The sequence below is a fragment of the Periophthalmus magnuspinnatus genome, chromosome 22 (assembly GCF_009829125.3).
Source record: "Periophthalmus magnuspinnatus isolate fPerMag1 chromosome 22, fPerMag1.2.pri, whole genome shotgun sequence".
Taxonomy (NCBI): domain Eukaryota; kingdom Metazoa; phylum Chordata; class Actinopteri; order Gobiiformes; family Gobiidae; genus Periophthalmus; species Periophthalmus magnuspinnatus.
Window position 1 is genome coordinate 24,324,723 of NC_047147.1, and position 12,052 is coordinate 24,336,774.

General features: G+C 43.4%; 1 protein-coding gene across 1 annotated transcript in view; it reads left to right on the plus strand.

Annotated features, from left to right (window-relative positions):
* Positions 1 to 931, plus strand: part of egln3 (egl-9 family hypoxia-inducible factor 3) — a 4,814-nt gene extending 3,883 nt beyond the window's left edge. The window contains exons 4-5 of the mRNA XM_033988407.2: positions 176 to 249; positions 445 to 931. Coding sequence (XP_033844298.1) covers positions 176 to 249; positions 445 to 473 — 103 coding nt within the window. The 3' untranslated portion in view covers positions 474 to 931. The remainder of the gene's footprint in view (positions 1 to 175; positions 250 to 444) is intronic.
* The last annotated feature ends 11,121 nt before the right edge of the window (positions 932 to 12,052 follow it).

Below are 12,052 nucleotides of genomic sequence, written 5' to 3' on the forward strand. Positions count from 1 at the left end.
CACAGGTAACGGCCAATCAGAGCGCAGGGAGGGGTCAGGTGATCAGGAATAAACAAATGATACAAACAGAGGGTCTTTATTGTGACAAAATCCATAGAATCATTGCCTTTGTTCGCGTTGATATGTTTCAGATAAAAACACAAATATTTAAATTCATTTTTTTCTTGTTTTTCAGATACGCCATCACTGCTTGGTATTTCGACTCAGAGGAACGAGCCGAAGCCAAGAGACGCTGCAGAGAGAGGAGCGGTATGACACAAAACTCTAGAAGTTCTACAAGTACTACTAATACTAAACTACTACTACTGCTACTACCACTTACTTCTTCATTCTACTTTTCCTGCTATACTACATCAATTACTAGCACTTAATCATGTACACATACAAAAATATATTTCTAAAAGTTTGTAAAAGCGACTCATTTTTTTCTGTCGTCTCTTTTAGATTCAGAAAACAGTAATTCGAGCGAGTGAGATCATCACAAGTGACATCATCACCTGGGTCGAAGGTCAGAGGTGACGAGTGAAACGTTTACATGTAAACAGTGTTATACCACAGTGACCACAGGGGGGCGCTACTGGACCTGAGCAAACTCACTTTTTCTTTGGAGCCAAAGGACAAACACGGACAGTTTCATGAGACAGAAGACAAACTGAAGTCTGAATTTTATGAACATTATAATCTAGACTAAGAGAATAAAGATGAGCTGTTTTTAAAGAGGAGGTATTTTACTTCTGTGGAGCGTCACAGAGGGTTTAGACGCTCTGAGTTTCTCCTCCCTTTGCTCCTGCGCTGCCCTGACGTATTAAACCTCTGCAGACATGTTTTTGATGAGGGAATGATGTTAGAACATGGGACAAAGCTGATTTTGCATAATACCCCCTCTTTAAAGACATTTATTATTTTAGTGTCACTTTGTTTACCAATTGTTTGTAAAACCTTTAACTGCTGCACATCTCATAAATCACATTACCTTTTTTTTTTTTTTTTTGTATATTTAACCAAAAAACTGCTCTGGAATCAGATTTTTGTAATAAATTATTGTTTACATTTGTGAAAAATGTTTCTTTGGTGAATCCTCTGACCTTCTCCTCTCCTCCTCTGACCAGTGGATCCAATAAGATGATATAAAATTGTTTTGGAATTGAAATAGAGCAGGTTTATGAGACGAGGTTCTTGGGAGTGATCATAGATCCACATCTTTAGTACATCAGGAGTAAAATATTAATATCTGTCTGTCTCGCTCTAATTAAACTATAATGATAACTATTTATAAAATATAATATACTGAAATTCACGGACATAGTTAGGTTAAAAATTTTGACAATTCTGTTTTGTGTTGTGAACAAGGACATTCCCATAGGAATTCAGTCCTTCTTTAAATTAAGAAGTAGTTGCTATAATTTCAGAGGTTTGCTTCAGTTTGAATCAAGCAAAATAAGAACTAAAGTGAAGCAAAGATGTGTGTCTGTTTGAGGAATAAGACTTTGGAATCTCTGTGATGAATTTAAGTTCATTAAAACTCTGTCTAAATTAAAAAAAACTTGAAAAGATGAATTTATTCATACATATACATTGCTGTAGGTTTATATGAGTCAAGACGTCTGTGTTTAAGATATTGATTTAAGTAAATAAATTGTGTTATGTTACTGTGGAGTTTTGTGTTGGTCAGGATGGACTTACATAAACATGTGGCTTCAGCCCAATCCTTTGTTTTGTCTTTTTCAAAAAACAAAACAACAAAAAATAAACCCAAAACAAAATAAAATGAATTCATTCATCCACTGCTTCTCTGACCCTCTGTCTCTTCTTTTACACACTAGATGGCGCTGTTATACCACGTATAACCCTGTCAGGAGTCTCAGTAACAGCTGTGACGGATCTTAAAACATGATCACACTGTGAAGGTGCGTGGGTTTGATCTTTTGTTATGGAGACCTCCTCAGACCTCACTCTAAGAACTGTCCAAAAGTCAAACCCATAAATGTGTTTTTCCCTGATCATTTCCACCAGTGACAAGTTCGACATCTGGAAACACCGTGGAAAAAGAACAACAGAAATTAAGAAACTAAGAAAAAACACACATGTACCCAGCTACCTGATTCTCTCCAAAAGCCTGACTTTTCTACCCTCTCCTCAGGTAAACACATGTACTTCTGAGGTACAGTAGGAACAACTTCATCGTGAAGACACACTGGGATACGGGAGGGCATCTGACACACTGGGAAACGGGAGGGCATCTGACACACTGGGAGGGCATCTGACACACTGGGAGGACATCTGACACACTGGGAGGGCATCTGACGCACTGGGAGGACATCTGACACACTGGGATACGGGAGGGCATCTGACACACTGGGAAACGGGAGGGCATCTGACACACTGGGAGGACATCTGACACACTGGGAGGGCATCTGACGCACTGGGAGGACATCTGACACACTGGGAGGGCATCTGACACACTGGGATACGGGAGGGCATCTGACACACTGGGAAACGGGAGGGCATCTGACGCACTGGGAGGACATCTTACACGGGGGGATACGGGAGGGCATCTGACACAGGGGATATTGCAGTCTTTCTTTTATGAGCGTCTCTTTCTGGAGGTGCAGTAATAATCTGGACGAGGTCACAGACTTCTCGACCCGCCGCCACTTTAAATATTTCACACGATTTTAAATGAGTGTCCATGAATGATAGATCACAGAGAAAGAGGAGAGGAAGAGAGGGAGGGGGAGAGAGGGGGGAGAGGAGAGAACGGAGAGAGTGAGGAAGGAGAAAAGGAGAGGAGAGAACGGAGAGAGTGAGGAAGGAGAAAGGGAAAGAACGGGAGAGAGAACGGGGAGAGGAGAGCGGGAGGGAGGAGAGAAAAGGGAGAACGGGGGAGAAGAGAGGGAGGGAGAGAAGAGAGAAAGAGGAGAGCGAAGGAGGAGAGAAGGAGGGGGAGATGAGAGAAAGGGAAGAGTGGGGAGGAAAGAGGGAGGGTGTAGAAAAGGAAGGACAGGGTAGAAGAGAATAGAATGAGAAGAGGAAGAGAGAGAGGGAAAGAGGAGGGAGAGAAAGTGGGGGGAAAGACAGATAGTTGAAGAGAAAGCTGAGAGAGGGAGGAAAAGGAGAGGATGAGAGAAAGAAGCGGGTCTGAGAGAGAGAGAGTGAGAAGAAGGGGGGAGGGACACAAGGAAAAGAGAGGGTAGGGAGATGATAAGTGGAAGAAAGAGAGAAGGGAGGGCGGTAGAGGAATGAGAGTTTCAGGACTGAGTCGAGAGAATGGGGGAGGAAAGGAAGAGAGGGAAGAGAGAGGGGCAGAGAGAATAACAGGGTGGGAGGAAAGAGAGAGGGTGAAAAGAAGAGAGAGAAAAGGGAAAGAGGGAAGAAAGAGGATGAGGGAGTGGGGCGAGAAGAGAGAAAGTAAGGGAGGAGAGAGAAAGAGAGGGGACTAGAGAAAGACGATGGGGGGGTAGAATAGAAGGAGGAAAAAGAGTGAGAAAGAAAAGGGGGAAGAGGAGGGAAGAAGAGGACAGAAAATTAGCAGAGAGAGAGAAATTTGAAGATAATGAGAAAACAGAGAGCGGAGGACAAGGAGGGAGGAAAGAGAGAGGGAGAAAACAGATAGAAGGAGGAGGATAAAGAGTGAGGAAAGGAGAGAAAGAAAGGTATAGAGAGAGACTGACACAAGGAAATAGAAGGGAAGTAAAGAGAGAACAGGGATAGAGACACGGAGGAAAGAGAGGAAGGAGAGAGAGGGAGGGGAGAGAGAAAAAAGAAAGTACCATCCCGTGTTTGTATCTCCTTGTGTTTTTCTCTGAATCAGACTTAAAAACGTTGGTGAGATTCCGGTTGGTGACTGTTGTGTCCTTGGGCAGGACACTCCCCCCTCTCTGAGTGAGAGCTGGTGGTGGGAGGGGCCGATGGTGCAGACTGGCAGCCTCTCCTCTGTCCATCTGCCCCGGGGCGAGAGGAAAGGGCTTTGTGCAGATCAAGTGTGAAAACCAGGTCTGTAACAGGACTATTCCAGGTCTAAACTAGGACTAAACCAGGTCTAAACCAGGTCTAAACTAGGTCTAAATCAGGTCTGAATCAGGTCTAAACCAGGTCTAAACCAGGTCTAAACCAGGTCTAAATCAGGTCTAAACCAGGACTAAACAAGGTCTAAATCAGGTCTAAACCAGGTCTAAACCAGGTCTAAATCAGGTCTAAACCAGGTCTAAACCAGGTCTAAACCAGGTCTAAATCAGGTCTAAACCAGGTCTAAACCAGGTCTAAACCAGGTCTAAACCAGGTCTAAACCAGGTCTAAATCAGGTCTAAACCAGGTCTAAACCAGGTCTAAACCAGGTCTAAATCAGGTCTAAACCAGGTCTAAACCAGGTCTAAACCAGGACTAAACCAGGACTAAACCAGGTCTAAATCAGGTCTAAATCAGGTCTAAACCAGGACTAAACCAGGTCTAAATCAGGTCTTAACCAGGTCTAAACTAGGTCTAAATCAGGTCTAAACCAGGTCTAAACTAGGACTAAACCAGGTCTAAACCAGGTCTAAACTAGGACTAAACCAGGTCTAAACCAGGTCTAAACTAGGACTAAACCAGGTCTAAACCAGGTCTAAACATCATTAGTTCTAAGCAGACAGTGGATCAAATAAACTGTGAATGAAACAAACCCACAAACTGAAGAGCTGCAAGTCCCACCTGAAGGAGCGGGACCATCGTTTGAGAAACACTGCTACAGGCCCCCGCCCACTTGCAGTGACATCATGCTGGGGGGCTTCTGCATGTATGTCTATGGTTGATTGTTCAGCAGTTACCATGGTGACATAATGCACACATTGGCAAACACAGTCAAAATAGTTTCTGTAATGTTATTTAAGAGGGACTTGTTTAACAGCACAAATCCGCTCACCTGTCGTACTTCAGCTCAGTCAGTTCTTTCTGGTCAGATTGTGGTAAAATAAAGCTCAGATTAAAGTCTAACTTGAATAACAGGACTTCAGACAGAGCCGTGCCTTAAGTTAGCAACACAGGGAATGTATTAATATGAGACATAAACACAAAGAGCCACAAGAACCAATCAGACACAGGGATAGTTTTTGTTTTTTTTAATATCTTCATTTGTTTGTCATTAGAATTTGATAACACTGTTACATTGATAATAAGAGGGACTCCTTCTGTCCCGATCCATAAAAGAATCTGTAGAATTGTACAAGAAATAGTTAAAAACACACATTTTTCACAGTTAAATGAGCGACGTTTCCTTCGTCATTTTCAGAAACACGATATGGGTCGACAAAAACACAAAACGCTTTACATCTGGGTGTATTTCCTGGTTTAGAACGAGACTCCCACCACAAGAAAACCAAAGAAAGGCTTAAAAATAAATGATTTGATATTTGAAATTTCGATTCTAAGCTACAGATTTGGCAAAAGTAGAAAAAGGAGCCACAAACTCCTGAGTCTTTGTGGATCACAGTCTCAAATATTTATGAAAATTAAAATGTTTCAACGGATTTGAAACGTGAGCACGGATTATTTTTGTCCTAAGATTCTATCGTCTCACTCGGCTCAAAGCTCAGAGAAAACAGGGCGGCCATTTTGTTTCGAGTGGAGCCGCGGTAACACGAAGAGGCACTTTACTTTACAGCACAGTAATAACGTGGGAATAGCGACGGATAGTACTGTGAACTCGTACAGTTTTCAGTGAGCCTAAATTTAAACCAGTGCAGATTTTCAGATGCTAAATTCTAGGGTTAGAGTTCACTCAGATGTTTCCTGACACTACAGAGAGGGACATATATTTACCAGCAGTGACCAGCGGTTTATCGGCTTGTTCCACTGCACTTTTCTTTACTTTTTAATGTGATTTTGGCAAATCTATCTCAAAAACATAGCGGATTTCTGGATTTTGGTGGCTGATTTTTGGCGTTCTTTTCCATACTCTATCTGTGGGCTTCAGCTTCCTGGTTTATGCAAAATTGTGAGGACTTTTGGTTCCAATCAAACTCTTGTACTTGTACGTGACAACTGGAATGCCCCGCGATCTCACAATTTTTGCTCGGAAAGTTGGAGAACAATTTGGAGCTCGAGTTAGAAAATCCAACATGTCTTGCCCCTTTTTTGGTGAAAATTCCGAGATCAAGCTCCGACCTTCAAGGGTGACTGGAACACAGTATTTTTCCCATTGAAAAGATAATATAATAATCATATGAAGATCATATTTTGTAGTGTAATTATGGTAATTATATGGTAGTTACCCATGACAACAGGACACATCTGTCATTCTACTTTAGGTCTTATCATGTCCAAACCCAAAGAGAAAACTGAGTTCTGTCATTGGATTTACGTTTTTGACAGGATTCAGTTTTCTCTGGCTCTGGACCATACCTGGACTGTGTCCGGGCTGTGACCCGGGTGTGTCCAGACCGTGCCTGGACTATTACACAAAGTGAAGAGTATCTTCATAGTAATATTATATGAACAGTCGGTATCCCAGTTACCATGATGTTAGCGTCCTAAAACCATGCTATAAAGTACAGAGCTAACAGTTTGCACAAACATCCCATTTTTCAAAGCTGGAACGCTCTTTAAGATGTCATTTGTACCAAGATTTATTTCACTCCTACTTTGAAAAACTGCTCAGGCGTTTACGTGTCAGAGCAGTTTAAAAACACAAGCCGCCATGCAGTCTCTGCTTTGAGATCACATTATATGGGTCGGAGAAGAGGGCTTACATCCAAATAAATAAAGATTTATTTAAAAATATATAAAAATGTGCAAATCAAACCTGAGTTTCCCCCGATCTGTCCAAAAACGTAACACTTCACCTGGTTTGCATGAGAAGACGACTGATTATTGAGCCCTCTGAAAAACTCACTATTTTAACAAAGTAAATGCACGTTTCCTGTTCACAGTTTTTCAAAATAAAAGTCTACATGTCTAGATTCTGACCCTGGTTTTTCACAAGAAGACGCTGATTCCACATTGAGATCATTTGAACGAACAAACGAGGGACCAAACATCGGACGAAACATGCAATTTCCAAAACACCTAGAAAAATAGATTTATTGTGCGAAATATTTTTTATTCTTTTAGTTTCATTAAAAATCTTTAAAATTTCAGTTCTGAAATAGTATTATTCTAGTATTTTCTATTGTGTTCTAATCCCTACTTTTGTCCCGTGAGTCGGTGGGAACCAATGAAATACACCCAATGCATCCGCGCCCAAAGGAAGTCTGGGACGTCTTTGCTTTTGGCACAAATTTCAGAATAAAAGTCTCACTAAAATGCTACATAAGTCTTTTGTCTACATAGAATATTATTGAAGCTGAAGACTACATATCCCAGAATGCCTCGGGAGCGGTTCAAAGATGGCTGTGATTTTTTAGTCTCTGAGAAGCTGCGAGTGTACGAGGTTTTTTAGGACGACACAACAGCGAAAGCAACAAACGGAATTTTACCCAAAGTTTTACACAGACGAAGGCGCAGACGGAGGTGGAGTCTACAAACGCAAAAAAAGTGCTTTGTACAGGCCACCGACAAAAACAACAACCTGCCCGGAGCACTACACGCGGGGGAGGGAGGAGGGGGGGGGAGGAGGGGAGGAGGGGGAGAGAGAGCACTTTTAAATGAGCGTTACCTACACTGCACTGTGGAAACACCTGGATCATGTAGAGCGGGTTAATACGAACATTTTAAGACCAAAATGACGAGTCTGACAGCAGCAGTTACAGAGAGAGGGGGCACAGTTTTTCAATAGAAAGTGAACTGGAGCCAGAGTCGATGGAGCCGGATCACACCCACGCTCACTTCCTGTGTGGAGCAAAGGTTAGCAGGTTAGCTATGTCCATTTATATATACAGTCTATGGGTTTGAAACGACTCTTAAAGGGCCAGTACCTGATTTTAATCTACTCTTGTCAAGATAATGACTCTTTATCTCATGCACTGTTTGGTAAAAGTTGTGAAATAAGAAAAACATGAGACTGTAAAATATAATCTATGCATTTTACACTGTATTTTCTCAAGTAATAACTAAAGCAGAAGCACAATTGGGATCACTGTTACTAAGAATCATGAGGAACGACTTCCTGACACTTTCCCAGACACATGATCCTCTGTCATGGAGTAATATCACCAGAAACAGCAGGAAAAACGAAAAAACTGGACCAGGGCTAGACTGGGACTAGACCAGGACTAGACCAGGGCTAGACCAAGGCTAGACCAGGACTAGACCAGGACTAGACCAAGACTAGACCAGGACTAGACCAGGACTAGACCAGGACTAAACCAGGACTAGACCAGGACTAGACCAAGGCTAGACCAAGACTAGACCAAGACTAGACCAGGGCTAGACCAGGACTAGACCAAGGCTAGACCAAGACTAGACCGAGACTAGACCAGGACTAAACCAGGACTAGACCAGGACTAGACCGAGACTAGACCAGAGCTAGACCAGGACTAGACCAGGACTAGACCAGGACTAGACCGGGGCTAGACCAGGACTAGACCGGGGCTAGACCGGGGCTAGACCGGGACTAGACCAGGACTAGACCGGGGCTAGACCGGGGCTAGACCAGGGCTAGACCGGGACTAGACCGGGACTAGACCAAGGCTAGACCTGGTCTAGCCCAGGACTAAACCAGGACTAGACCAGGACTAAACCAGGACTAGACCAGGGCTAGACCAGAACTAAGAGAGGACTAAACTAGGACTAATCCAAGTCTACATCAGATTGAAGTGGGCTCATCACTGCATGAAATCAGGGATATAGAAAACTAGAACCACACTAGGAAACATTGTCCATGGAGATAAATCAGTTTCATGCCATACTCTGGAATATTACAGCCAAAGTATCAGTATTTCCATGGAAACAAGCAGGACTAAGTCAGGTTTATGGAGATGCAAGCTCCCTAATAGTAAAAGCACATGTTTTTCTATGTTTTTTAGTGCAATTGAAACATCCAAAATGTTTTAGGCTATTTTTCACAACAAAAGTTACGCAATGGGGCTTTAAAAACTTTTGGAAATAATATTTATAACCAGATAGTTATTCATTTATTCACTAACCTAACCTCGTGATAACAAACCGAAACACTTTGCAAACCTTTATCTTATTTAAATGTTTTTTTTTAAAGTGCTGCTCCGCCCCTTTTCCTCCGTTAGCTCCGCCCCTCCTTGCTCGCCCCGCACAGGAGAGAGAGAGAGAGCACAGAGAGACAAAGGACAAACTACAGAGCTGGGTAAATACTGCATATAACCACAGGGGGGCGCTGAAGACGGACACGAAACGACTGAAACACGCTACGCTTTGTACACACGCGAAGGCCGAGCGAAAACCACCAAAGAAACGGCTCACAGTGCTTCAACACGAAACGTTTTTGGCAAAGATTATAAAGACGACGAGCACAGAACAGAGGAGGCGCAGGGCAGCCTCCAAAACTTTTTTTAAGCACGGCTGATTGTTTGAGAGAAGTCTGATTGAAAAATGCAACTGTTATTCATTATATTATTGTTCTTATTACAATCTCAGCTGATATGTGTCTTTTCACAGGAGAGATGGAGGGAGGACAGAGGGAGGGAGGGATAGAGTGGTGGGGTATGAAAGAGGGTGGGATGGAGGGAGAGAGAGAGGGTGACAGACAGAAAGAGGAATAAGAAAGAGAGGGAGAAAGGGTATGAGGGAGGGGTGAGAGGAGAGAGAGGGAGGGAGGGAGGGAGGTTGGAGGGAGAGAGTGGTCAAGGGAGGGCGAGAAAGATAGAAGGGGGGATGGAGAACAGGAGGGAGAGAGGGACAGAGCGAGGGAGAGACGGGGTGATAGAGGGATGGAGATGGAAGAGAGCGGATCATTGTGTAAAAATATAAAGTGGAGGTGTTTTGGTTCAGGAAGAGTGAGCGGAGGAACTGAACCGATAACGACAGAGCTCAGTGATGCTCAGACAGCTAAGCACTCGCCCTGAAACCGGGAGGTAACTGGTCTGATCCCAGCTTCAAAGCTAAACATAACGTTTTGTTACTGCAGCAGTGGTACAGTGGTTGGTATTGCTGCCTCAAAGCAAGAGGGTTCTGGGTTTGATTACCAGACCTTATGTTTCTTCTCCCGCTGAGCACAGTCGCCTTATGTCCCAAAGGAGACTTTTTAAAGTGTATTAAACTTGTATCATTTTACAGCTAAATACTGTAGGTTTACATTCCTCAGAGCACGATCAGCAAGTGTCTGATTGGCTAGTTCATTATAAGGAAGCGTCTGATTGGTCGGTTCATTTCCATCGCGTCACAGGAGGCGGGATGATCACAGAGTAAAGTCATATTTCACAGTGTAAAAACGTAAAAACAGGAGTCGGTCAGAGTTTCACATTCATGTTCAAGTTAGCTTCACTAGCTAATTAGCCTCAGTCTCACTGAGAATTCAAAAGTTAGAAAACACTTTTAAAAAGCAATAAAAAACACCATGTAAGCCAATCAGCTCTTTGTCGCTGGGCAGATTTCCCCCTCACGGTCCAATCACATCGGACCAAAGGAACAGAGCTGATTTTTTATGGAAAAGTAAAAGGTTGTGGGTGTTTTGGCATCACCCGCCTCAACCCAACGGGTACACGGGCGGTCACCAGCACCAGGAGCTCACAGGGGGGAGGAGGGAGAGGAAGGGGGAGGAGAAGAGAGGGAGGAGAAGAGGTCACCAGCACCAAGAACCCACAGGGGGAGGAGGGGAGAGGAAGAAAGAGGGAGAGAGAGGGAGAGAGAGGGAGAGAGAGGGAGGAGGTGGTCACCAGCACCAGGAACCTACAGGGGGAGGCGGGGGAGAGGGGGAAAAACGAGAGAGAGGGAGGAGAAGAGGTCACCAGCACCAGGAACCCACAGGGGGAGGCGGGGGAGAGGGTGAGGGTGATGAATGAGAGGGGAGAGAGAGGGGGAGAGAGAGAGAGGGAGAGAGAGAGGGGGAGAGAAGAAATTAGAAAAGAGAGGGAGGGATGGAGAGATGGAGGAGAGGTCATGTTCGGTGCGAGAGCCAAAGGAGCAGCACTGAGCTCGAGTAGGAGGAGCAGAATCATTTTTAAATGGGCTAAAATATCTGTTATTATTATTATTATTAAAATACAAAAAACATAATTCATATTTTCTGTATTTAGAGCTAATGGAGGAGTGACAAACATAAGCTCAATCTGTGTAAGCGTCACCATATTTCATAAAATTTTGATTTTATTTTTAACCCTTGACCCTCTGCTCTCTTTAGTCTGACCTTTGACTTCTGCTCTCTCTTTAGTCTGACCTCTGACCTCTGCTCTCTCAGCGCTGCTCCTTCAGGGACCTGTGTATCTCCGGAAACAGGAAGAAGATTTAACATTCGAGATCACAGCGCCACCGGCTGGAATTGCTTTTTATATTTTCTTCATTTCTGAATCTAAGCTACAATATTTTATAAAAAACAAAACAAAAATATTCATAATAATAGCCATATTCCTCTCAACTTTCCTCCACAAATGTCCCAAACCTTTTTGAAAGATTTCGTCGCCTCCCGTTTCAAAAAAGTCTTTTTTCAAGCCTTGATCACATCAAGAGGGGAAAGTCCCATAATATATACGCACATCTGCGTCTCCATGGCGACGCAAAAACAAAAATATGTAAATGTCCCACGCTCTCTGAGTCCGGGGAATTCTCTGAAGGCAAAAGCAGTTTGTGTTAGTTTATGAAGAGGTTAGAAAAGCTCACAGTCAAATCACCAAACTCCAGATGAAAAAGTGCTTGAGTTTTACATCCGTCTTCTGTCCCAACGCCGGATCTGAACCGGATCTAAACCGGATCTGAACCGGATGTGAACCGGAACACCGGAATGCACCAGGTTCAGAAACATCATTCTTTTTTTAGTCTTTTTTTGTGGAAACCAGCCCAGACCCAGAAAGACCCAAGACAGAACCAGGACAGAGCCATAAGCACCGGGAGAGAGAGGAGCAGTGAGAGGAGAAAAGAGGAGGTCAAATCTACGCAATAAACTATTATTTCAGTCTGAATCAACTCAACCCAGAAGTTGTTTCCATGTGGTTCTCATCAACAAAATATCTTTTTT